Source organism: Oncorhynchus mykiss, chromosome 28, assembly GCF_057628025.1.
Source record: "Oncorhynchus mykiss isolate SJ-2025 chromosome 28, ASM5762802v1, whole genome shotgun sequence".
Taxonomy (NCBI): domain Eukaryota; kingdom Metazoa; phylum Chordata; class Actinopteri; order Salmoniformes; family Salmonidae; genus Oncorhynchus; species Oncorhynchus mykiss.
Window position 1 is genome coordinate 27379464 of NC_143049.1, and position 27910 is coordinate 27407373.

At 44.7% G+C, this 27910-nt stretch overlaps 1 protein-coding gene across 2 annotated transcripts in view; it reads right to left on the reverse strand.

Moving 5' to 3' along the window:
- Positions 1 to 27910, reverse strand: part of LOC110508194 (glypican-5) — a 246172-nt gene that overhangs the window by 212809 nt on the left and 5453 nt on the right. For both annotated transcript variants that reach the window (XM_036966675.2, XM_036966674.2), the window contains exon 2: positions 15955 to 16116. In XM_036966675.2, the coding sequence (XP_036822570.1) occupies positions 15955 to 16116 (162 nt within the window). The remainder of the gene's footprint in view (positions 1 to 15954; positions 16117 to 27910) is intronic.

The following is a 27910-nucleotide window of genomic DNA, read 5'->3' on the forward strand; positions in this document are numbered from 1 at the left end:
ACTTGTGATTGTAATGTTTACTGTTAAGTTTGTATTGTTTATTTCACTTTTGTTTATTATCTATTTCACATGCTTTGGCAATGTAACCATATGTTTCCCAAAAAGCCCTTGAATTGAATTTAATTGAATTGAGAAGAGAGAGAGAGAGAGAAAGAGAGAGAGAGGGGGGGAGAGAAAGTGGGTAGGTAGAGAGAGATCAAATGGAAGGAAACGTAAGAGAAAAAGAGATTGCCGTCAAGATAACAATTATTTTATGAGATGGTTGGCTCAGAAAGACAAGACAGAACAAAGAGCCTATGAAGACACACACACTTTCGCCATTGTTTACAATATAATAGTCAAACTTCTATTATCAACTCCAAGTCATAAAATATGTGTTTGTTCCTATGCCACTGAGAGCCATCGAGGTAGATCATAATTGAGCCTGTGGGAAATATAGAAGCACACACACACCAGCACACTCACACCCAAGCGCACACACACACACAAACACACACAAAACAATACTAATGGAATTTCCCCTTGTCTTAATACTGGATGGTGAAAGAAGGTTCATAAACAGGAGATTGAGGAGAGCTTTAAATGGGGAGAGCTTTTGTCTGTCTGCCTGTCTCTGCAGACTAGTGCCTAGGAAAGACGATGGGAAAGAGAGGGAGTGGGAGAAAGAAAGAGAGAGAGAGAGACAGAGACAGAGGCAGAGAAAGAGAGACAAAAAGAGAGAGAGAGGTACCACAGCGTTACAAACTCCATTGAGGATACAGACACACATGCTCCTCATAGAGAGACAGAGTGTGACACAGAGACAGTCAAACAGAAACCTCCTGAGGGAATGACAGACAGACACGAGTTGAACTGAACAGTGACTGAACCCCCCTGCGTAGGAGTCCAGGAAGACAGGCGTTCACAGGAGGAAGGCCTACAGTGGTTCTTCCTTTGTAAGTTAAGTCATACTGCACCATAGCTTGTGGGGTGCTGCGAAATGGTATGGCACGTTGGAGTGCACGAGGTCATAGTATTTTACTGTCAGCCATTGTTACCATTAATGCTAGTTGGACCACCAGAGGGCATCTTTGAGAAGTTAAGTTATTGAAATGACATGGAGCTGTAGGCCTAAGAGTCCTGTTAACTGTAGCTGTTTTAGCTTAACTTACTTATTGGCATAAAGGCCTACTTCAATATGCACCACAGAGTATAAACCACAAAGTGTCGGCTAAAGCGATTGAATTCACGAATGCATTTTACTGCCTTTAATATTGGCTGTACTAGACTTTCAAACCTTTTTTTGTTAGAACAGTCTATATGAGATTGATTTGAATTAGTTTGTAAATTATTTTTGTATTTGTTGTGTTGTTAGAAATTTAGCTTGATTAAATAATTTAATATTATGGTGTTTCTATTCCAAGAAAAACTCAAATACATTTTACAGTAGCCTATGTAGGCCTCAGTGTTTTAGTTAGGAAAATATGGCGCTGTACAACGTTACCGGTTGGGAGTAGGCCTAGGCTACTAAACAACTGCGAGTGAAGAGCAAAATAATCCTAACATTTCCACACCCTAATTGTAGGCTAACCAATACCCAAATGGAGATTCAGTGAAAATAAAAATCTGATTGATTTATCAACCCATGTTTGGACAATACCATTTGGGGCGGCAGGTAGTGGTTAGAGCGTTGGGCCACTAACCGAAAGGTTGCTAGATTGAATCCCAGAGCAGACATCTAAGGTAAACAGGTAAACATCTGTCGTTCTGCCCCTGAACAAGGCAGTTTACCCACCGTTCCTAGGCCATCATTGTCAATAAGAATTTGTTATAAACTGACTAGCCTAGTTAAATAAAGGTTATAAAAATCAAGACTAGTCCCCATGCTTGTCTCAGAGTAGGGCAATGTGGTGCTGAAATTGTTGACCAGACACGGGTAGGCTATTGCTTCAAATCCTGTTAAAAACAATTGGATGTTTGGGTGTTTCTGTCACGCCCTGGCCATAGAGAGGCTTTTATTCTCTATTTTGGTTAGGCCAGGGTGTGACTAGGGTGGGCATTCTAGTTTCTTTATTTCTATGTTTTCGATTTCTTTGCTTTTTGCCGAGTGTGGTTCCCAATCAGAGGCAGCTGTTTATCGTTGTCTCTGATTGGGTCTGCAGAACGTGACGTTCGTTATTCTTTTGTTGTTTTTGTTTGGTGTTCTGAGTAATTAAAGTATCATGAACATTTACCACGCTGCACCTTGGTCTCCTTCCGACGACAAACGTCACAGTTTCAGTAAGCAACCATTTGTTGCCTTCAATTGCATTATCCTACTTCATTCCAATATTTATGTCATTCAGTGATATTAATTCCCATAGTAATTCGTTATGGATCCCTCCAGATGTGGCTAGAAAACAGTGCATGTGGTGGGCTATGCAAAGAATGGGTGAAGTGACATGCCTCGCAAACATCCATTAATACATTTAAAGCCCTTAAACTCAGCAAGAGTCTATTGTCCTGCTAATAGCCCATCAATCTTTTGTATTCCATTTGATTGGAAAGGCTGCTAAACCATTCACACCTGGCCCACGGCATTGTTGTGTACTTACAGTACAGTGCACCTTCACTCCATTCTCCGCCTGACTCTCTACCAATGCCACTAGATATTTATTTCTATTGTTGTTATCTATTCGGTAACATTCCACAAGTAAATGTAATAAATAAAACACCTACATTAAATAACTCAGGTCTTGAAAATATGTGAACCCCTTTCTTTTTTGCCTAATCAAATCAAATCAAATTGTATTTGTCACATACACATATTTAGCAGATGTTATTGCAGGTGTAGCTAAATGCGTGTGTTCCTAGCGCCAACAGTGCAGTAATATTTAACAATTCACAACAATACACACAAATCTAAAGTAAAAGAATGGAGTTAAGAAATATATAATATTAGGACGAGCAATGTCGGAGAGATTCCAAGACAAAGGAGATGATTGTGATGATGACAGGAAAAGGAGGACCGAGCTCACCCCCATTCTCATCGTGGGGGTACAGTGGTGCAGGTTGAGAGCTTCAAGTTCCTTGGCGTCCACATCACCAACAAACTAACATGGTCCAAGCATACCAAGAGGGCACGACAAAACCTATTCCCCATCAGGAGACTTAAAAGATTTGGCATGGGTCCTCAGATCCTCAAAAGGTTTTACAGCTGCCTGGTATGTCAACTGCTCGGCCTCCGACTGCAAAGCACTTCAGAGGGTAGTGCGTACAGCCCAGTACATAACCGGGGCCAAGCTTCCTGCCATCCAGGACTTCTGAGTGGCTTCCATCTGGCCACTCTGCCACTCTGCCATATTCAGACCCCCCTGAATACTTTCTGAAGGTGCTGTACTAGTAGGGGTTGATGCATTTTTCATTAGTGCAAATCTGGTCTATAATATTGGGTTAGACATGTAAAACGTTTGAGTACTTAAAGCAATATATTGCAACTTTGCATTTTTTTGGCCATTAGGCTACACCTTACAATAGAACTCAACTCTGACTGACCACAGCATATATCGGTAGTCTAAACTGTGGCACAAATTGGGGGATTTTTTTGTTGTTGATCTCCTAGAGATGGGGAGGCAGGGTAGCCTAGTGGGTAGAGTGTTGGACTAGTAACCGGAAGGTTGCGAGTTCAAACCCCCGAGCTGACAAGGTACAAATCTGTCGTTCTGCCCCTGAACAGGCAGTTAACCCACTGTTCCCAGGCCGTCATTGAAAATAAGAATTTGTTCTTAACTGACTTGCCTGGTTAAATAAAGGTAAAATAAATAAAAAAATAAAAATGAACATACTTTGGTGTGAAAAGTGAAAATCAATCCCAGAACAACAGCAAAAGGACCTTGTGAAGATGCTGAAGGAAGCAGGTACAAAGTATCTATATCCACAGAAAAACGAGTCCTATATCGACATAACCTGAAAGTCTGCTCAGCAAGGAAGAAGCCTCTGCTCCAAAACCACCATAGAAAAGCCAGAGTATGGTTTGCAACTGCACATGGAGACAAGTATTGTACTTTATAGAGAACTGTCCTCTGGTCTGATGAAACAAAAATAGAACTGTTTGGCCATAATAACCATTGTTATGTATAGAGAAAAAAGGGGCTTGCAAGCCGAAGAACACCATCACAACCGTGAGGCACGGGGGTGGCAGCATCATGTTGTGGGGGTGCTTTGCTGCAGGAGGGACTGGTGCACTTCACAAAATAGATGGCATCATGAGGGATGGAAAATTATGTAGATATATTGATGCAACATCTCAAGACATCAGTCAGGAAGTTAAAGCCTGGTCGCAAATGGGTCTTCCAAATAGACAATGACCCCAAGAATACTTCCAAAGTTCTGGCAAAATGGCTTAAGGACAACAAAGTCAAGGTATTGGTGTGGCCATCACTAAACGCCCTGATCTCAATCCTATAGAACATTTGTGGGCAGAACTGAAAAAGCGTGTGCGAGCAAGGAGGCCTACAAACCCAACTCAGTTACACCAGCTCTGTCAGGAGGAATGGGCCAAAATTCACCCAACTTATTGTGGGAAGCTTGTGGAAGGCTACTCGAAACGTTTGACCAAAGTTAAACAATTTAAAGGCAATGCTACCAAATACTAATTGAGAGTATGTAAACTTCTGACCCACTGGGAATGTGATGAAATAAATAAAAGCTTAAATAAATAATTCTCTCTACTATTATTCTGACATTTCACATTCTTAAAATAGTGGTGATCCTAACTGACCTAAGACAGGGAATTTTTACAAGGATTAAATGTCAGGAATTGTGAAAAACCAAGTTTAAATGTATTTCCTATGGTGTATGTAAACTTCCGACTTCAACTGTATGTTCTCAATTCATGGCATGGTTTCTTTTTAGCCAAATGTTGAATAGACATGCAGACAAATTAATGAATGCAGGAAAAGAGGAATAATAGCCTACTGTCTATAGTCATAAAAACAGGCTAAATAAATTGATGTTATTTTGTTGGGTAACGGATCGGCTCTCGGAACTCATTAAGCGGTGGCTTCAATCTTCAATCTTCAATATAATCATTAATAGGACTTAGGCCTGCAGTAAATTAAATTAGACTACCAGGTTCATTTTTCATTAGGTTATAATAATTCATGCCTTTTGGGAATGTTATAAAGTCCAAAACTTATGGGTGGAGTTAGAAATTTGTCTGTCAGAAGTATTACAATGGAAATTAACTTTTAATCCGTCTGTCTGCATATTTCAAGACATGGCATATGAGGGTGCAGTGAGATACCCAATGGGTTGGACTTTCTTGTCAATCATCTTGAAAAAAAATAAAATCAACCAATGTCAGCCTTTATTTAAATGCTTTTTTATCCAAATGTTGAAAGTGTGTGTGGGCGACGGAGAGAAACAAAATGGTGCAGTTTGAGGCCGTGTGGCGGAGAGTGATGCAGGCGCAGGAAATGAGGGTCTGAGCAGGTATGATGTTGTTGTAATTTGTATATGTATGTTTTGTATTGTCTAAAAAGATCCAATCAAATCTTACAAAAAAATTCTATAAGGAAAAATTACAAGCTTGCACCGCGCATTTGGTTACTCATTATGAATAGGATTTTATTTATTTATTTAGTTTACATTCTTCATTGTAACCACAATGCCACAAATAATTGAACACACACACAACATGAGCAGATTAACTTGTCAAAACATTTCTTATTAAAGACTATGTTGGTACTTATTTATTTTGATCCAAAGCCATGAATGAGTGAGTCTCTCAGCTTAATGCTAACAAATATAGCTTTATGCTGCAAAATATGGGAAACCTTTTTCCCCTCCCTATCCTCGCTGGACTCTCATTCAGTTTCTTCTTCACATCAGCAAAGATGGACCTGTTTCAGAAACTCACTTTATATAGAGGGGCTATCACTGTCACACCCTGACCTTAGATATCTCTGTTTTTCTATATATTTTGGTTAGGTCAGGGTGTGACTAGGGTGGGTACTCTAGTTTTTGTATGTCTAGTGGTTTTTGTATGTCTATGTTGGCCTGATATGGTTCCCAATCAGAGACAGATGTTTATCGTTGTCAGCATCTCAAACAGCAAACACAGGCAATGGAAGGCAGGCCTCATCAGCATCTCAAACACAGGCAATGGAAGGCAGGCCTCATCAGCATCTCAAACACTTGCAACGGAAGGCAGGCCTCATCAGCATCTCAAACACAGGCAACGGAAGGCAGGCCTCATCAGCATCTCAAACACAGGCAATGGAAGGCAGGCCTCATCAGCATCTCAAACACAGGCAATGGAAGGCAGGCCTCATCAGCATCTCAAACACAGGCAACGGAAGGCAGGCCTCATCAGCATCTCAAACACAGGCAACGGAAGGCAGGCCTCATCAGCATCTCAAACACAGGCAACGGAAGGCAGGCCTCATCAGCATCTCAAACACAGGCAATGGAAGGCAGGCCTCATCAGCATCTCAAACACATGCAACGGATGGCAGGCCTCATCAGCATCTCAAACACAGGCAACGGAAGGCAGGCCTCATCAGCATCTCAAACACAGGCAACGGAAGGCAGGCCTCATCAGCATCTCAAACACAGGCAACGGAAGGCAGGCCTCATCAGCATCTCAAACACAGGCAATGGAAGGCAGGCCTCATCAGCATCTCAAACACAGGCAATGGAAGGCAGGCCTCATCAGCATCTCAAACACAGGCAACGGAAGGCAGGCCTCATCAGCATCTCAAACACATGCAACGGATGGCAGGCCTCATCAGCATCTCAAACACAGGCAACGGAAGGCAGGCCTCATCAGCATCTCAAACACAGGCAACGGAAGGCAGGCCTCATCAGCATCTCAAACACAGGCAACGGAAGGCAGGCCTCATCAGCATCTCAAACACAGGCAATGGAAGGCAGGCCTCATCAGCATCTCAAACACAGGCAACGGAAGGCAGGCCTCATCAGCATCTCAAACACAGGCAACGGAAGGCAGGCCTCATCAGCATCTCAAACACAGGCAACGGAAGGCAGGCCTCATCAGCATCTCAAACACAGGCAACGGAAGGCAGGCCTCATCAGCATCTCAAACACATGCAACGGAAGGCAGGCCTCATCAGCATCTCAAACACAGGCAACAGAAGGCAGGCCTCATCAGCATCTCAAACACAGGCAACGGAAGGCAGGCCTCATCAGCATCTCAAACACAGGCAATGGAAGGCAGGCCTCATCAGCATCTCAAACACAGGCAACGGAAGGCAGGCCTCATCAGTGCTGGAGTCAGTATGCATTTTGAAAACATAAACTTAATTGTTTGAAACCTGAACGTTTTATTACATATTATGAGGTATGTCTCCTGAGTGGCGCAGCAGTCTAAGGCACTGCATCTCAATGCTAGAGGTGTCATTACAGGCCCTGGTTCGATCCTGGGCTCTATCACAACCGGCCGTGACCAGGAGTCCCATAGGGCGGTGCACAACTGGCCCAGCGTCGTCCGGGTTAGGGGAGGGTTTGGCCGGGGTAGGCCGTCATTGTAAAATAAGAATTTGTTCTTAACTGACTTGCCTAGTTAACTAAAGGTTCAATAAAAATGTCTTACCTTGCTTCAAAGTATCTTAGCCAACTTCAGTCTGTGGAGGCAATTATTTTTTATCAACTTTCTTTCATTGTCCAGTAGGCAAAGGCACAATCCTAGTCATTTAGAAACCCATGGTAGTTGTTACATATTAGATCTCCCCTCTTTATACATTTAAAGGATATTTTCATCTCTGTCACATGAAACTGCTTGCTTGTGCTGTGCGCTTTTGACAATGGTTTATGGAACGTTATGGAATGTTAATTTGTGGTAGCCTACTGCCTTGGCACATTGCTGATCTTATAATGTGAAATAATAATAGTTAATCAACATTTTAGGCTAAAGATTATTTTGAACTTTTTTATGTAACACAGGCCTACTGGTTGTATGAACTTGGGATCTATCGTCCCACACCTGTCCCAGAGTCTGTTTGGAATAGGCTATTTCTTTCTTGGCAAGCCGACCAATAGAATAGGTTAACTTTTCTACTATGGGGGATAGTAGATTAACATAGGATAGTCATTTTGTTGTTTGTTAGTCATCTTGTTGGCTGACAGTTATTCTAACAAGTTGAAAGTGGGCATCAGAACTCAGTGTGAAGGACAGCACATCGTTGCATCCTTGACTTGTATGTTCTATTAATATGAACTATCATCATCTAAATGTGATTGTGTCATTCTGAGCACCCTGGGTAGACAACCTGATCAGGTTTCGCACCCAATGCATATGGATCCGGTAAAGTTTTCAAATGTCCGGTAAATCGAAATGCTGCCAGTCAAATGTCCGGTAAATGGAAATGCTGCCAGTCAAATGTCCGGTAAATGGAAATGCTGCCAGTCAAATGTCCGGTAAATGGAAATGCTGCCAGTCAAATGTCCGGTAAATGGAAATGCTGCCAGTCAAATGTCCGGTAAATGGAAATGCTGCCAGTCAAATGTCCGGTAAATGGAAATGCTGCCAGTCAAATGTCCGGTAAATGGAAATGCTGCCAGTCAAATGTCCGGTAAATGGAAATGCTGCCAGTCAAATGTCCGGTAAATGGAAATGCTGCCAGTCAAATGTCCGGTAAATGGAAATGCTGCCAGTCAAATGTCCGGTAAATGGAAATGCTGCCAGTCAAATGTCCGGTAAATGGAAATGCTGCCAGTCAAATGTCCGGTAAATGGAAATGCTGCCAGTCAAATGTCCGGTAAATGGAAATGCTGCCAGTCAAATGTCCGGTAAATGGAAATGCTGCCAGTCAAATGTTCGGTAAATGGAAATGCTGCCAGTCAAATGTTCGGTAAATGGAAATGCTGCCAGTCAAATGTTCGGTAAATGGAAATGCTGCCAGTCAAATGTCCGGTAAATGGAAATGCTGCCAGTCAAATGTTCGGTAAATGGAAATGCTGCCAGTCAAATGTCCGGTAAATGGAAATGCTGCCAGTCAAATGTTCGGTAAATGGAAATGCTGCCAGTCAAATGTTCGGTAAATGGAAATGCTGCCAGTCAAATGTCCGGTAAATGGAAATGCTGCCAGTCAAATGTCCGGTAAATGGAAATGCTGCCAGTCAAATGTCCGGTAAATGGAAATGCTGCCAGTCAAATGTCCGGTAACTGGAAATGCTGCCAGTCAAATGTCCGGTCCCACATTTTCCTAATGACACACGCACACGCACACACACATACCCATAAATAACTTGAATAAACAGACTAATCAATCAACACCTGAAAATGTCATGCCAATACACTTCCGCTAATGATAATTTCACCTGTGTGTTAGATGTATCCATGGTGATGATGGAGTGTGTCAACAACACACACACTCCTCAACTCAACTCATTGGTTGACATGAGATGCGTCCCAAATGGCACCCTTTTCCCTATATAGTGCAATACTTTTGTCCAGGGCCCTGGTCAGAGGTAGTGCATAATATAGGGAATAGGGTTCCATTTGCAACACAGCTATGGAATTTAGCTGAGTGTCCAGTCCCCATGCCCCTGGCCACTGATACAGGGTCAGCTATGTTGCATCAACTGCATGGATAAGGTTAGGGTCTGGGCTAGGGTAATCTGATCACTCACACTCAATCATCATAGACATAGTCAGTCACACACGCGCGCACACACACACACACACTCTTGCATACTCAAACATACAAAATCATGCATATATAAACACACACGCACATACACACACACAAACACACACACACACAGTCTTGCCAACCCTACCAGAGTTGACATAGAGTAAACAAGTGGTTAGTGTGTCTGGACTGGACTGTAATCACTGATGGACTCACAGTGGATTCCCTTCTCTGTCTGGAATGGTGGCTGAAACTCCTTGACCCTCCTGAAACCAGTGTACACTCTTACATAGATACACACGTAGGCCTGTTCTATGATTGTCTGGTCCATCTGCTCCAGCCTGGCTCAGCCAATGAAAGGCTTGAGATTAGCCCAGATCTGATTGGCTGGAGCACTCTGACAAGTCAGGCTGGTCCTCTGTCTACCAAAGCCCCTTCTGGTCTAATCTGGTCTGGCTCAGACTCAGACTAGACTGGAGCGAAACCCCGTTCCCTTTAGTCCCAACACTCATTATCAATTAGGCTTTTACGTAGGAATGCTGACAACTCCTGACTCCCCTGGTCTTAGTGCGACCTTTCCCTGTGTGTGTAAGTATCTGACCCCTAGCCTCCTAAACATTGATCCCTAGTTAGTGTGACCCATCTCTGTGAAATGTATTTGAGCTATCTGTCTGACGTTGAAGATGATGTCAGAAGGCAGAATAACATCAGTGATGTTCAACCTAGTCAGTGGAGCCAAGCAGTGTGTTTACTAGTCATACACAGAGAAAGAACTTCACTAAGATAAGTTGGCCTGATCAGCCCGCCTCCTCTGACCAGAACATTCAGACTGCCCTGGCCCAGCAGAGAGAGGTTTAACCACAGAGTTTCTAAACCTAGAGGCCCAACTTACTTTCCGAAAACGCTTGACGAAGCAGATTCGACAGACCAGACCGGGGTTTGGGAAGTCAATGTGGGAAGTGAAAAATTCTTCCTTAGTTGTTAATTTTCGCAATTTCTAAAAGGACAACCTAGATTCGAGCCAATGTGACATGAACAATGAGTCAAGGGAGAATGAGAAAGAGTGAGGGAGAGAGAGAGAAAGTGCGAGCGACAAAGAGGGAGAGAGAGTGAGTGAGAGAGAGTGAGTGAGAGAGGCAGGGAGAGAGAGAGTGCGAGCGAGCGACAAAGAGAGGAAGGGAGAGAGACTGCGAGAATAAGACAGACACAGAGCGGCATCCAAAAGCCAGCTCCCTCAGTGATTAGCCTGGTCCTGGCTACAGTACAGTACCAAGGGAAGGACATGTGAGTGAGAAGAAGACAGGGAATATAAACAGAGGCCACACCCTGGAGGCCTGGAGGAGTGAGGTGATCAAATAAACACTCCAGCAGAGTAGGATACCCCACTGAGGCTGAGGCAGGCAGGCTGGGGAGATGCTCTGGCACTGAGGGAGTGTGTGTGTGTGTGTGTGTGGGGGGGGGGATCTGGAACTGGATGAGATGATGAGAGGGGGGAACAACTCTAAATGCACAACATACCATCTCAGAAACAGAGAGGTGAGGTGAGACATTATTATTAATGTTGTAATCTATTCTGATACAGGAGGGTCATAGGTACACAACACACAAGTCTCTTCAATGAGTCTGAAACACACACACACACACCACCTATTGGGCACACTGGTTGAATCAACATTGTTTCCACATCATTTCCAGAAAATGATGTTGACCCAAAGTGGAATAGACATTGAATTGACGTCTGTGCCCAGTGGGCACTTAGAAAGGGACCAATCTCCCCACCCCAAGCATGTCTCCGCTCCACCGTTATGACAAGTGACTTCATCTGATATTTAAACACCTCGCTAACAGTCGCTCCCCTACTTGACTTTCTCCACAGCAACGCACATCAAATCTCCACACAGCATGCCAACGGGACTAGTTGTCCTTAGATGTCCCTGAGAACCAAGTCAACTGACATCACCCCCTTCATCATCATGGCTTCTTTAGTTGTTCCATCGTTGATTAAGTCTATTTCTGTTGAGACATGAGCAGTTGAGCACCTGACCTAACTTCAGAAGGCTCCAGACATGAGGTAAGCAGGAAGTTATGTTCATAATGACAAATTAATCCATCCACTAGCTAGATCAGTGGTTCCCAAACTTTTTATAGTCCCGTACCCCTTCAGACATTCAACCTCCAGCTGCATACCCCCTCTAGCGCCAGGGTCAGCACACTCTCAACTGTTGTTTTTTGCCATCATTGCAAGCCTGCCACACACACACTATACGATAAAAAAATTCACAGAACCGTGCTTCTTCATCTGCATTGCTTGCTGTTTGGGGTTTTAGGCTGTGTTTCTGTACAGCACTTTGTGACATCGGCTGATGTAAGAAGGGCTTTATAAATACATTTGATTGATTGATTAAACATAAGATTGAGTGTGAGTTTTTGTCACCACCCGGCTCGTGGGAAGTGACAAAGAGCTCTTATAGGACCAGGGCACAAATAATAATATAATCAATAATTTTGCTCTTTATTTACTCATCTTACATATAAAACCTTATTTGTTCATCGAAAATGTTGAATAACTCACCACAGGTTAATGAGAAGGGTGTGCTTGAAAGGATGCACATAACTGCAATGTAGGATTGTTTTGGAGTCTGTCTTAAATCATTTTCCACACACAGACTGTGCCTGTATTTAGTTTTCATGCGAGTGAGGGCCGAGAATCCACTCTCACATAGGTATGTGGTAGCAAAGGGCATCAGTGTCTTAACAGCGCGATTTGCCAAGGCAGGATACTCTTAGCACAGCCCTATCCAGAAATCTGGCAGTGGCCTCTGATTAAATTCAATTTTCACAGAACCGCTAGTTGCAATTTCAATGTTGTTCTCTTGTTCAAATATCTGGAGGCAGGGCGTGAAAGGGATAACGAATCCAGTTGTTTCTGTCACCCGTCTTGTTCTGAGAAATGCCTAGAAGGCCAGCATCCCGGGGTCACCTCTTCACTGTTGATATTGAGACTGGTGTTTTGCGGGTACTATTTAATGAAGCTGCCAGTTGAGGACTTGTGAGGCATCTGTTTCTCAAACTAGACACTGTAATGTACGTGTCTTCTTGCTCAGTTGTGCACCGGGGCCTCCCACTCCTCTTTCTAATCTGGTTAGAGACCATTAGTACTGTTCTGTGAAGGGAGTAGTACACAGCTTTGTACGAGATCTTCAGTTTCTTGGCAATTTCTCGCATGGAATTGCCTTCATTTCTCAGAACAAGAATAGAAGAAAGTACTTTGTTTCTGCCCATTTTGAGCCTGTAATCGAACCCACAAATGTTGATGCTCCAGATACTCAACTAGGCTAAAAGAAGGCCAATTTTATTGCTTCTTTAATCAGAACAACCGTTTTCAGCTGTCCTAACATAATTGGAAAAGGGGTTTCTAATGATCAATTAGCCTTCTAAAATGATAAGCTTGGATTAGCTAACACAACGTGCCATTGGAACACAGGAGTGATGGATGCTTATAATGGGCCTCTGTACACCTATGCAGATATTCCATGAAAATCAGCCGTTTCCAGCGACAACAGTCATTTACAACATTAACAATGTCTACACTGTATTTCTGATCAATTTGAGGCTATTTTAATGGACAATTTTTTTTTGCCTTTCTTTAAAAAATAAGGACATTTCTAAGTGACACCAAACTTTTGAACGATAGTGTATGTTTCGGGGGGCTAGGGTCAGTCTGTTATATCTGGAGTAATTATCCTGTCTTATCCGGTGTCCTGTGTGAATTTAAGTATGCTCCCTCTAATTCTCTCTCTTTTTCTCTTTTTCTCTCTTTCTCTCTCTCTTTCTCTCTCTCTCTCAGAGGACCTGAGCCCTAGGACCATGCCTCAGGACTACCTGGCCTGATGACCACCTGGTCATGCTGCTGTTCCAGTTTGGACTGTTCTGCCTGCGGCTATGGAACCCTGACCTGTTCACTAGACGTGCTACCTTGTCCCGGACCTGCTGTTTTGGACTCTCTTTCTACCGCACCTGCTGTCTCTGTCTCTAACGTTCGGGCCTTTCTAGGGAGTTTTTCCTAGCCACCGTGCTTCTACATCTGCATTGCTTGCTGTTTGGGGTTATAGGCTGGGTTTCTGTACAGCACTTTGTGACATCGGCTGATGTAAGAAGGGCTTTATAAATAAATTGGATTGATTGATTGATTATTAGTGCAGAAAATACACAAAAGTTCAGGGGCCATGCTTTAATAAATTTAACCATTTTCACTGTAGTGTCCAAAATGTCTTTCAAGCTGTCAGGCATTCCCTTGGCAGCAAGAGCCTCTCGGTGGATGCTGCAGTGTACCCAAGTGGTGTCGGGAGTTACCACTCCACTATGTCTCCCTGTCATGGCTTTTGCACCATCAGTACAGATACCAACATGAGCAGCAGCTACGTTTGGCTACATACGGACCGTTAGTGGAATTCCAGCGAGAGAGTAGCGGTTAATGTAATTGGATGTTAATTATTTGACTAGGCTACCTGTATTTGACACTGTGTTGTTATTTCGCTGAACACTAGATGGTTTCATTTTATTTTTGGCAGTGAAACGAGGCGACTCAGGCGACTCAGGCGAGACAAAAACCTCACCCAAATATAAATGGACTGTTAGAAAATGTGAAGGACAAAAATGTTATAAAAAAAATAAAACTGACAAACTATTTTACCTTTATTTACCCAGGCAAGTCAGTTAAGAACAAATTCTTATTTTCAATGACGGCCTAGTGGGTTAACTGCCTGTTCAGGGGCAGAACGACAGATTTGTACCTTGTCAGCTCGGGGGTTCGAACTTGCAACCTTCCGGTTACTAGTCCAACGCTCTAACCACTAGGCTACCCTGCCGCTCCATGGCATTTCCATATTGCAGTTCAACAACCATTTGTATCCAAACAACAATCATAAAACAAAACTGTCCAGCAAAATGCCTATGCACACAGTACATTGTCGTATAAAACAAATTGCATGGCTCACAAATTCCTTCAACAGCAAAAACATTCAGAACCTCTCACCAGCAGACTCTGTGGGATAGCGCTGGAGGTTGGGAGAAAAAATCTGTCCGCTTAGAAAATGTGGGAATTTTAAATGACATTGCAATTACCAGTCACCCTGATCGGGGGAAGACAAGGCAGGGGGAGCTTGGCCGGTGCCTGGCCTCGCTTGGCCCAGTAAAAGCCCCTCTGGCAACCGAACCAGCCGGAGCTGGACCATTCAGATCTGCCAACCATCCATCCACTGCTGCCCTCAGATAGAAAGAGCCAAGCAGGCAGAAAGTGGCACAGCGGACAGACTTCTGCCCATAAACTATAGCAGGCAAGAGGCTCCGAGTTGGACCTGTGTGCAGTGCAGTCTATACTCTCGCAAGTCTTCATGCTCCCTCTGCCTCTCCACAATACAGCTAACTGCCAACAATACATACCCCCCACCCATTCCAGAGCTACTCTCTACACTCCATACTCACTCCACAACCCAGCTACTGCCAACCTTCCCTACCTACCCTCCCTAGTCTACCCTCTCCACAACCCAGCTACTGCCAACCCTCCCTAGTCTACCCTCTCCACAACCCAGCTACTGCCAACCCTCCCTACCTACCCTCCCTAGTCTACCCTCTCCACAACCCAACTACTGCCAACCCTCCCTACCTACCCTCCCTAGTCTACCCTCTCCACAACCCAGCTACTGCCAACCCTCCCTACCTACCCTCCCTAGTCTACCCTCTCCACAACCCAGCTACTGCCAACCCTCCCTACCTACCCTCCCTAGTCTACCCTCTCCACAACCCAGCTACTGCCAACCCTCCCTACCTACCCTCCCTAGTCTACCCTCTCCACAACCCAGCTACTGCCAAAACCACTGAGGGGAACAGAAGATAGCTGTGCCCTCGTGACCAATAAAAAGCTATCAGAGGAAGAGTCCTGAACTAGAGATAGAGCCAGAGGATTGGAATAAAAACAAGTTGATGAATTCCTATACTTTTCTTCCTTCCAAATAACTAGCAAAACAAATAAACGTGTTTGGTTTTCCACTGTTTTAGTTGGTGGTAAATAAGGACAAGTTCAACTGTATGTCAGCAAAGATCTACGTTCACAGGCCTCACTCAAGTACTATGAAGTGGCATCCTCTCATATGTTCCATTCCCTTTCTTGTGGATCAGGACATTGAGGTTTTGGCCAAATTGGCCCAAAAGTACCCGTTTTCAAAACAGAGAGTTCCTTTATCTCCATGTTTTTGGTTGATATCCCTCACCTGTCCTACTATCACTATTCACTACAAGTCCTTCCCATCCCATCGCACCTCTCCCCTGGCCTTCTTCTTACCCTGGAAGGCGGTAGCGTGGCCGGAGATGAGGTACTTCAGCTCGAAGCTGTAGGAGCGGACATTCTGGAGGGTCTCTCGTCTCACCGCCACCTGGTAGCTCTCCTCCATCTTGCGGGTGCAGCAGGACGGGCCCTGGTGCTTACACACCAACAGCTCCACATCTGATGGGACAGAGGGAGAGGGAGACAGAACAGGATTAGGCGTATATTTTATTCATTTATTTATTTTATTTCAGTGTCATACACCAATTGGTGCCCAGCCTGTATGGGCTTATAAGAAACAATTTCTTTAAGTATATGTAGACAAAACACAAATATATATATATGTACGTTGGGGGTGCCTTCGAAAAAGTATTCAGACCCCTTGACTTTTCCCACATTTTGTTACATTACACCCTTATTCTAAAATATATTAAATTACATTTTTCCCTCATCAATCTACACATAATACCCCATAATGACAAAGAAAAAACAGGTTTTTAGAAGTTGTTGCTATTTTATGTTTTATAAAAAATAAATTGCTATGAGACTTGAAATTGAGCTCAGGTGCATCCTGTTTCCATTGATCATCCTTGAGATGTTTCTACAACTTGATTGGAGTCCACCTGAGGTAAATTCAATTAATCAATTGAATGACCAAATCGGTCATGATTTGGATTTGGAGCAAAAACCAAGACATGAGGTCAAAGGAATTGTCCGTAGAGCTCCGAGACAGGATTGTGTCGAGGCACAGATCTGGGGAAGGGTACCAAAACATTTCTGCAGCATTGAAGGTCCCCAAGAACACAATTGTCTCCATCATTCTTAAATGGATGAAGTTTGGAACAACCATGACTCCCTAGAGCTGGCCGACCGGCCAAACTGAGTAATCGGGGGAGAAGGGCCTTGGTCAGGGAGGTGACAAAGAACCCGATGGTCAATCTGACAGAACTCCTCTGTGGAGATGGGAGAACCTTCCAGAAGGACAACCATCTCTGCAGTACTCCATCAATCAGGCCTTTATGGTAGAGTGGCCAGATGGAAGCCACTCCTTAGTAAAAGGCACATGACAGCCCGCTTTGAGTTTTCCAAAAGGCACCTAAACACTTTCAGACCATGATAAACAACATTCTCTGGTCTGACCAAGATTGAACTCTTTGGCCTGAATGCCAAGCGTCACGTCTCGAGGAAACCTGGCTACATCCTGACGGTGAAGCATGGTGGTGGCAGCATCGTGCTGTGGGGATGTCGTTCAGCAGCAGGGACTGGGAAACTAGTCAGGATCGAGGGAAAGATGAACGGAGCAAAGTACAGAGAGATCCTTGATGAAAACCTGCTCCAGAGAGCTCAGGACCTCAGACTGGGGCGAAGGTTCACCTTCCAACAGGACAACGACCCTAAGCACACAGCCAAGACAATACAGGTGTGGCTTCGGGACATATCTTTGAATGTCCTTAAGTGGCCCAGCCAGAGCCCGGACTTGAATCTGATCTACATCTCTGGTGAGACCTGGAAATAGCTGTGCAGCAACGCTCCCAATCCAACCTGACAGAGCTTAAGACGATCTGCAGAGAAGAATGGGAGAAACTCCCCAAATACAGGTGTGCCAAGCTTGTAGCGTTATACCCAAGAAGACTAAAAGCTGTAATCACTGCCAAAGGTGCTTCAAGTACTGAGTAAAGGGTCTGAATACTTATGTAAATGTGATATTTCTAAAAACCTGTTTTCGCTTTGTCATTATGGGGTATTGTGTGTAGGTTGATGAGGGGGAAAAAACAATGTAATCAATTTTAGAATAAAGCCGTAACTTAACAAAATGTGGAAAAAGTCAAGGTGTCTGAATACTTTCCGAAGGCACTGTATCTGTTTTACCGTTTAGAAATGAATACACTTTATGTATCTAGTTCCCCCATTTGAAGGTGTCATAAGTATAAGGACAAATGAATTTATAGTGTGTTACATTTAAGAAAAAGTTTTGGTCCCATATTCCTAGCACGCAATGACTCCACTGACTTGCCTTGTTAAATAAAGGTAGAATCAAAAATATATAAATCAATACATCATGCTTTCGACTCCACAAACTCGTTGGATACATTTGCAGGTTGTTTTGGTTGTGTTTCGGATATTGTTGTGCACAATTATGTCTGCATTTAACCGCATTTCTGTGATTCAGAGGGGTTGGGATAAATGCGGGAGACATATTTTGGTTAAATGCATCCAGTTGTGCAACTGACTAGGTATCCTCGTTTCTCTTTCCAAATAGAAATGAATGGTAAATAATGTATTGTGTCATTTTGGAGTCACTTTTATTGTAAATAAGAATAGAATATGTTTCTGAACACTTTTACATTCATGTGGGTGCGACCATGATTGCAGATAATCATGAATTAATTGTGAAAATGTTACAGAGGCATAAATATTGTACCCCCCAAAAATGCTAACTTTCCCTGTTACCAGCAATGGTGAAAGGTTAGCATGCTTTGGGGGCATCATTGTGCATCTGTAACTTTCTCACTCATCATTACTCACCATTCATTCATGACTATCTGTAAATATTCACGTAGAAGTGTTCAGAAACATATTATATTATTATTTAAAAAGAGGAGAAAACAAGACAAAGTACATACAATCATATAAGATGTCATACTGTACATGCTTAGCTTACTGCTAAAAATACAAGCTCTGCCTGGAGTATAAATAGTATTGGTGAATGCGCTTGCACATAGGCCTATAGCCTATGCTAACACACACACACACACACACACACACACACACACACACACACACACACACACACACACACGCACACACACACACACACACACACACACACACACACACACATTTAAGTAACAACATTTACATCCCCCTATAAACTGGACTAGCACTGGCCATAATATCTTGGGTCGAAATAAACCCTATGAAAGGCAATGATCTAATACGTTCTAATATGATCCTAAGTGAGGCTCAATCAGGCACCATGACATCAACACAGTTCCCACACTAGAGTCAGTCCACCCTGTCGTGACACGCTGCCTGACACCCTCCTCGGCCCCTCTCATACTGTCAGTTATATATATATATAAACAAGGCCATGACATCACAGAGGCTGGCCACAATTAGCAGGGCAGAGAATGTGATATTAAAACTCTCACCCTCCACCTGTTCCCCCTTGCTGTCCCCAACACCCTTGTCCCCTTATCTGTCCCCCACCACCCTCGTCCCCCACCACCCCGTCCACCTAGCTGTCCCCACCCCCCTTGGTGTCCCCCATCCCCCTCGTCCCCCTAGCTGTTCCCCACCACCCTTGTCCTCCAGCTGTCCCCCACTACCCTCGCCCCCCTTGCTGTCCCCCACCACCCCATCCCCCTAGCTGTTCCCCCCCACCCTCACCCCCCTTGCTGTCCCTAATCCCCTTGTCCCCCTTGCTGTCCCCGTCCCCGTCCCCTCCAGACGGTTACTCATAAGGCTGTGGCTGATATGATAACTCATTTTGGGGGTTGGGTGGAAAGGCGAGGGGAGTGGGGCGCAGGTGGTGGGGTAACCGGACCCCGAAAGCATGGGCCTATATGCCGGGGCTAGTGACTAGTGCTTCCCTAGTCCAAATCCACCCCTGAAACACAATAGGGTCGCACTTGGCTCATTCTCTCTCTCTCTCTCTCTCTCTCTCTCTCTCTCTCTCTCTCTCTCTCTCTCTCTCTCTCTCTCTCTCTCTCTCTCTCTCTCTCTCTCTCTCTCTCTCTCTTTCTCTCTCTTTCTCTCTCTATCTCTCTCTCTCTCTCTCTCTCTCTCTCTCCCTCTCATTTGTTTGGCATGTCCCTTGTCACACATGGCTGTAACTTAATTACCCAGAGAGAGTCCACTGAGCCCCCATCTGTTCCAATCTCTGAAGAGTGGAGTCACGACTGGCTTGACCTCCACACGTTTCTCCACTCTCCCTCTGTCTGTCTCCCTCCTTTATTCTGTCCCCCAACTCCCTACCTTCTTCAGTCTGGTTGTTTATTTCCTCCTGTTCTCTGTCTCTTTCTGTCTCATTTCTCTTGTTCTTTCCCAGACTCCACCTCTCTCCCTTTATCTGTCTCTCTCTCTCTGTCTGTCTCTCTGTCTCTCTCTCTCTCTCTCTCTCTCTCTCTCTCTCTCTCTCTCTCTGTCTGTCTGTCTCCAAGCCATTGTTCTTGGCGCCAAGCACAATGCTGACCTCGTCTCACACTCTCTCTATCCCAGACCTCTCACTCTCTCTGTTCCTGACCCCACCTCTCCTTGTCTCTTTCCCACAATCCTTCTCTCTCTATGTCCCTGACCCTTTCTCTCCTGGCTGGCTCGCCACGTTGTGTGTTATCTCCAATATGAAACTAATATCTAGCGACAGGGGAGAATGTGATTCCCACAAAGACTTTGGGAGCTACAACCACCAACCACCGTTATCAAGGCAGGTCGACGGTGTCAGGAATATTCCAGAACATTGATTAGAACCAAGGTCTAATGCATGTTTTCCACAGTGTGGGTAGATTGCTGTTATGTACTTTATTGAACACTGATGAGTAGAGCCAGTGTTTTCATGGTTGTGGGATGAAGGTACAAACAGATTCTATTATTGGGTCTTTGCAAATAAATAGTCCAATGTCAAAGTGAACTGAACAATAGCAAGTGATTCACAACCTATTGAATTTACCTTTGCTAATCCTACCTTTGTGTAAACGTAATATCTGGGATTAGAGTTGGGATTAGAGTTGAGGATGTTGAGTCTAAGATATAGTCAGTTACTATGACAATGTCCTCTAGACAAAATCTTATTTTCAACATCCATTGTAGCTCATGGTCCCAACATGGCTTAAGTCCCTTATAGGGCAAACCTCCTGCCCCCTATAGAACAATGTGTGAGTCTCTTGTAGCGCATACCTCCAGTCTCTTAGCACTAATGTGATTTGATACAGACCCAAGAGAGCTGGTGGGGCAAGGCAAGGCCCAACTCTACAGGTCCTGGTGGTTAATTAGCGATCAGTGTGTGGACCGCTCTGCCTGTTCTGCCTGGCCAGACATTCACACGCACAGAGTGCAGAGTCAGAATGATCTCAACTCAGCTGTCACGCCCTGACCATAGAGAGCCCTTGGGATTCTCTATGGTGCAATAGGTCAGAGCGTGACTAGGGGGTGTTCTAGTCTAATATTTCTATGTTGGTGTGAGTATGGTTCCCAATTGGAGGCAGCTGATGATCGTTGCTTCTAATTGGGGATCATTAGAGGCAACGGATGTTTGTTTATTCTTTGTTGTTTTTGAAGGTTAACTTGAATAAATATGTGGAACTCTACTCACGCTGTGCATTGGTCCGCTCATTATGTATACGACGAACGTGACATCAGCCTTTTAATTCTCTAATCAGTGACAAATACCTCCGGACTAATTGGCCGTATTATGCCACCGCTCTATTCACAATTACTTCCGCCACGTCTTAGTACCCCTGAGTGCACAAGTCAAAACTCCTGCGGTTAAAAGCAGGAGACAGTCTTAATGGTAGAAAAGTGCCCTTGGTAACCAGTGAGCCGTCCTTAAAAAACATCCCCGGACCCAATTTGCTTGCATCACAAATACATTTAATTTTTATTTATTTAACCTTAATTCAACTAGGCAAGTCAATTAAGAACAAAATCTTATTTACAATGACGGCCCACATCTGGTCAATAAGGAGTGGAAATGTAGTTTTGATTTGGATAGGTTGTTGACGGGGAGGCTGGTGATTTCCTGACGCTCCTGTTTGGACATGTTTTTCAGAGAACAGGAATAAGTTTGTGGAAAAGCAGCTGATTAATGCAGGAGTTTGGTCCTCCTATGTTGCTTCCTCGCTCTCTACCGGACTCTCCATCTCAGGAAGCGCTGTGTTCCTTTTGTAGTTGTCTCATCCAGTGAACTTGAAGGATATTTACTCTGTATTGATTTGCTGTGCTTGGGCGGGTCCGTGTTGAAAGAAAACATGGCTCAAAAGGGGCTCTGCCACATACCTGCATTTTTGGACAGCCCTGAATCGTGCCAGGAATGTCTAGCTTTTTCAAGCGTCAAGCTGGCAGTGTTGGGGTCCAGAGCCAGAGGCCAGGGGGCGAGGCGGCTTGGATGTGGGTCAGACGGGTTGAGGAGAGGGTTGGGGCCTGGGGGCGAGGCGGCTTGGATGTGGGTCAGACGGGTTGAGGAGAGGGTTGGGGCCGGCGGGCGAGGCGGCTTGGATGTGGGTCAGACGGGTTGAGGAGAGGGTTGAGGCCGGGGGGCGAGGCGGCTTGGATGTGGGTCAGATGGGTTGAGGAGAGGGTTGGGGCCGGGGGGCGAGGCGGCTTGGATGTGGGTCAGACGGGTTGAGGAGAGGGTTGGGGCCGGGGGGCGAGGCGGCTTGGATGTGGGTCAGACGGGTTGAGGAGAGGGTTGGGGCCGGGGGGCGAGGCGGCTTGGATGTGGGTCAGACGGGTTGAGGAGAGGGTTGGGGCCGGGGGGCGAGGCGGCTTGGATGTGGGTCAGACGGGTTGAGGAGAGGGTTGGGGCCGGGGGGCACTTGGAGCTTGGTAGACTGTTAGATTGTTGGATTTTGGGTGCTAGGGGTCTAGTGGGTTATTGGATGTGGGGGCAAAGAGGTTGAGGGCAGGGTCCGGGGGGCCCTGGGAGCAGTTGGATGTGGGTCAGAGGATTGCAAAGGGGTTGAAGCAGACGGGTCACTTGAGGCTTAGTGGACTGGTGGAATGTTGGATGTGGGGGTAGAGGGATGGAGGACAGAGTCAGAGGACATTAGGGAATGTTGGATGTGGGGGTAGAGGGATGGAGGACAGAGTCAGAGGACATTAGGGAATGTTGGATGTGGGGGTAGAGGGATGGAGGACAGAGTCAGAGGACATTAGGGAACATTGGATGTGGGGGTAGAGGGATGGAGGACAGAGTCAGAGGACATTAGGGAATGTTGGATGAGGGGGTAGAGGGATGGAGGACAGAGTCAGAGGACATTAGGGAATGTTGGATGTTGGGGTAGAGGGATGGAGGACAGAGTCAGAGGACATTAGGGAATGTTGGATGTGGGGGTAGAGGGATGGAGGACAGAGTCAGAGGACATTAGGGAATGTTGGATGATAGGTGAGAAGAGTTGAAGGTTGGGTGGAAACAGGGGATAGGGGACTGGCAGACTATTTGATGATGACAGGGTTGGTGGGCACTAGGGGCTTTTGGATGTGGAGGTAGAGAGGTTTGCAAAGAGGGTGCTTTAAAACAGTTAAGAAGGTTCAGCTTCAGCCACAGGCCCCCTATCCACAGCACTCTGACTGTCTGTCCAGACAGCTGTCTGACCCTGAGGTCCTTACTACTGGGCTTACTCTCCCAGAATACCTGCTAGCCTCTGCTGCTGATGCCTTCTTTCAATACTAACATCCCTGAGGAGCAGAGGAGCATCCACAACGAAAGCTCCCTTCAACCCTGACCTTTCCATCATCAACTCCAGCATTTTTAAGGTAGTTATGACAAAGACGCAAAAGCCAATCTACCTGGAGGACCTCGGTGCCTGTTTGGTGTTGTGAAACAAGTTTTACGAAGGAGGAATTGTCCAGTTTACGGTGCAGAAGAGACACTGAATAAGGTAGGGGCATGGGTGGTATACAATAAACACCCACCAGACCAATGACTTAGACTGAAATCCAAAAAGAGATCCTGAGTCTAGCCTCTCAGACACATTAAGCAGATTCAGAACGGGATGTCACTGATGGGACAGGGATTGGACTGAGAACATTTGAGAGGTTGTGGGGAAGTTCTGTAACAGAGCTGGTTACCTGCTGAGGACATGCCAAACTCACTTTGTAAAGGCTACAGACAGTGAAAGGACAATATTGCATTTAACCAAACTACGCTGTAAAGTTGTATCTATGTGGGATGGTAATGAGTGGCATTGGAGATACTTTCATTGAAAATGTTTAATATTTTCCGTACCTTCAACTCCATCTCTTGGCAGTTTGTTTGTTGTGGGTTTTTTTGCCTACAGCCACACAAGTCCTCTTTTATGAGAGATAAAGCTGTTGAGGGATTTCTGGGATCATTATTGAGCGGGTAGGGTTGTGAAGCTGGGGTACAGACAAGCACACCAAAGACTCTGAGGCTTTACATTGACTATAGAAGAGGTTGGGTTGGAGGGGATGCGTGTGCTTCCCATGTGAGAAGGCCCTGTTTGAAGGAGCCTAAAATAAGTGCAACGAATCAAAGGGCGTCATTAGCTTAGAGTCGGTGCCAGACACTTTGATGCTTTAACCAGGCAAGGATGTGGCAGCGTGATAACATCCCGCGGTCCCATTCCCTTCACATAAACACATGATGTGAACCCTGTCTTTGTGTTGGAGCTAAGCCAAACTCAAAGACAAAAACGGTGGCCGTGTCCGATTACCCATAACAGCATACTAAATAGTATGCAGGATTTTTTTTTTTTTTATAGTATGTGACATTTCGAAAATAGTACATCTAATGTGCAATTGCGTTGTCTCCCGCCATTCAGCGTGCCAATCTATCTGATTATCAGCTGTGTCAAACACGTGTCAAACACGTGTCAGAAATGACGAGTGAATTCTACTAGATCAAACGCAGTTTATGTGGTACGCTAGTATGGGTATTCAGACACAGCCAAAGACTTCTGATGGCTCGGTTGACAGGAACACGGGTGCCTACAGCAACAGAGTTCTGGTTTGAGTCACACATGGTGTCACATGTACTGAATGTGTGAGTAAACTGCTAGTTGCATTCTCATATTACATTATCATAACTGATAATGAAAAGTCAACAGGATGCCAGACTGTCTGTGTGTTGCGTACAGACAGTGATCTGAGCAGCCTTGGTAGATCATACAATGTAATTATCTGAGCCACACAGAGATGAGGTGACCATATCTAGTCAGGCCACGGGACGGCGGAGGTGGCGGTGGGTGTTTATGAATGGAGCGTTTCCACGCCTGACCTCTAATTGATCTCCAAAGCGCTAGATCAGAACACCCTTGTAATCTCGATATGGATTGTTGGCGAGCACATCACAGCGGCGGAGAGACATTATTTATTAACTAATGGGCCAGGGAGTGGTTATTAAGTGTCTGGAGAGTGAACATTTGGAGCTGGAATAATTTAAGTCTGTTTCCTCAAATAACATATCCTAGGTACGTTTAACGCCTCGAACACACTTACAGCATCATTGCGCAAAATGGTACGCAGCATCATCTGGATATGTGTGCAACAAAACTTCAACATTCACCTTCTGCTACTATTTCTGTCAAGCCGTCTAGGCATACAATTTGATGCATAATTTTGATAAATCCAACACAGTACGCACTGCAACTGCCTCTGCAAGGCAAACACAGCGTTCCATTGGAAAGGAATGTACTTCTGGTGTACCAAAACGCAACGACGCTGTCGGTGTGATCGAGGCGTAAGAGCATCTCATAAAACACTGCATTCCTGCAGGTACTAATAGGCATTTACTTTTCCATGGATTTCCTGTCATATGGCAGAAACGAGGGCTCTAAATCAGTAAAGACACAAGCAGTTAGGCCTGTGGCTTGTTAAAACAATGTTATGCATATCATTTTCACACATTTAAGTATGGCATTAAAAGCTAATGTATTCAATGTAATGCAGCTGTATGAACACTTGCAATAGGTTAGGTTTTACTACCAAAGACTGGACCACCAGAAAAACATTAGGCCTTCAGTTCTACAATCAGCTATTTATCTTATATTGTCTTATTAAATTATATCTCAAATGGCAGTAACATAATAACTGAATGACCACATTTAAGTTTCTTTATATTACCAGAAAGTAGGATACATATCACCATCATGATATCATTTTGTAGTAATAAATACAAAGTAAAGATCAACTGGATTAGGATGCGTGCAATAAAAGTGCCATTGTTTCATTTTGAGATCCAAGAATCAGACCGGCTGGCTCTGATGGCGCAGCCACACTGAAGGCGCTTGCTGAGAATGAATGAAACACAGCACTGAATCCCTAAAGCAAACACAGAGAAGTATGAAAAGAGCTGAGGTTTCGCCACTTCAAATGTCAAGCGTTGCTATGTTTGGCGATTGTACAACTCGTAGTCGGAGTTATACACACACACACCCCTTCGTATTCTCATCCCCCATCCCCTGGTCAGCACTTTGAAGAGGGAATGGGCCCGACCCAAAGCAAGCTCTTCTGGACCACTCCAAATAAAAAAACAACAAACAAGAGTTTAGAGTAAATGTGGTTGTGTTGAATTAGTTGGGGGTATGGTGTTGAGGTAGAGATAAAGGAACTGAGTGAGAGAGAGATAGAGAAAGAGGGCAGTGAGAAATTAGATGGAAAAAATAAAGGAGAAAGTGAGACAAAGAGAGGTAGAGCACTGAATTTAGGTGGACAGTCAGGACATTAGATTTTCCTTCTCTATAGTACAGTACAGTATGCATGGAAACACGGCAACGCATGCCACTCATTCCAACCTTATGCCTCTGCTCTCACTTTGTCCTCAATCACAAACACACATAACAGTCCAAATCTCATTCTATCCTCTAGGACATGTCAGCTGCTGTCATATACCATGCCGGCTGCATGCTGTAAACGCTTGTCATGCAGCGGCTCAAATGCTTCCATTCAGACTGGTGACATCTTCACAAGGCCATGTTCCCCTGCGTTGTCTTGCAAGGGGCTTACTCCAGCTACTGGTCTGCCTGGAACTGACATGCCCTGTCCGTTACCCACCAAAACAAATATATTGAGTGGTTTGGATGCCCCTCTAGGTATACGGGCTGCTATCTGTTGCTCTTCTCCCTGTTACGGAATGCAGAGTCAGACACAGTGATACGGTGGTGGCCTCTACCCCTAGATGTGGCACAGAAATATACGTGGCCTGCCAGTGGCTGTGGTTTGTGTCCACATAGGTATTAGATGTCACATGAGTCATCTCTGGAAGCAGTTAGCCCTCTGCTCCGATTCAAAGGACACACAATGGTTTCTCGGAGAGGGAAGGCCCGGGATCAAAGCGCTTTATACGTCCACCAAGTTCTTATTCAATTTAAAACAGGCTCAATCCGGGCATAGAAACCCAGAAATACTGTCAGGATTTTTTAAGAAGGCTAACATTATTTCTGTTTCCCAAACTTCCCAAAGGCCTTAGAGAAATGAAGACGTTACCGCAAAAATTTGAAAGATGGAATAATAAGAGCACAATTGAAAGGAGAGGCTCAGTTGGACTTGGTCATGATGACGGCCTTTTCTTCTAAACATTCCTTCCTGTTATTTTCACGTGAAGACCGTGAGAAGGAAAGAGGAAGAAAATGTTTACCACACACACATCCCAAAGAGAAACAGAACCACAGAGAAGAGAAGAGAGACAGGAGTGTAGTTCGCCTTGGTGATGATGTGTCTTGTTTCTCTCCACACCAGCTCTCCCCAGGGAATGAGTTTTGAATCAAATCAACATAGCTGGATAGGAGCCAAAACCACAGTCTTCCCTGCTTGCTCCAGATAGTTTATGCCTCCCAAAACATATCTAGGATCAGTTTTCCTAATCTCAGTCATTATATGCTAACCAACAAAGCTGACCATGAACCTGTGGTGTAACCAAACCTCCATAAGACTAATGCTACTGTCTGCCTAATGTTCCACGCAGATATGGAGACATGCTCTTAGACAGACGATGTCCCAAAGCATTTCCTGTATCAGTCTGAAACTTGCACTCCAGTGCATTTCCCATGACCTGTTTCATATTTGTTCTGAATACTGTAGGTCCAAAAGTATCAGATCTAAGCCTCATATGCAGGCTTGGAATTACTAAGAAATCTGACTTACTGTATTGAAACTGAGGGAAACCTCAGTAACACTATGTCTCTACATAGACTCTACTTAATGAGAGACGCTCTCCCTCACTCTGTTTTTTCCGGCTCGGAGCCTGAGCTTCAGAAGCCACGTCTCTCTGTTGAGCAATCTGCCAAGCTATTTAACA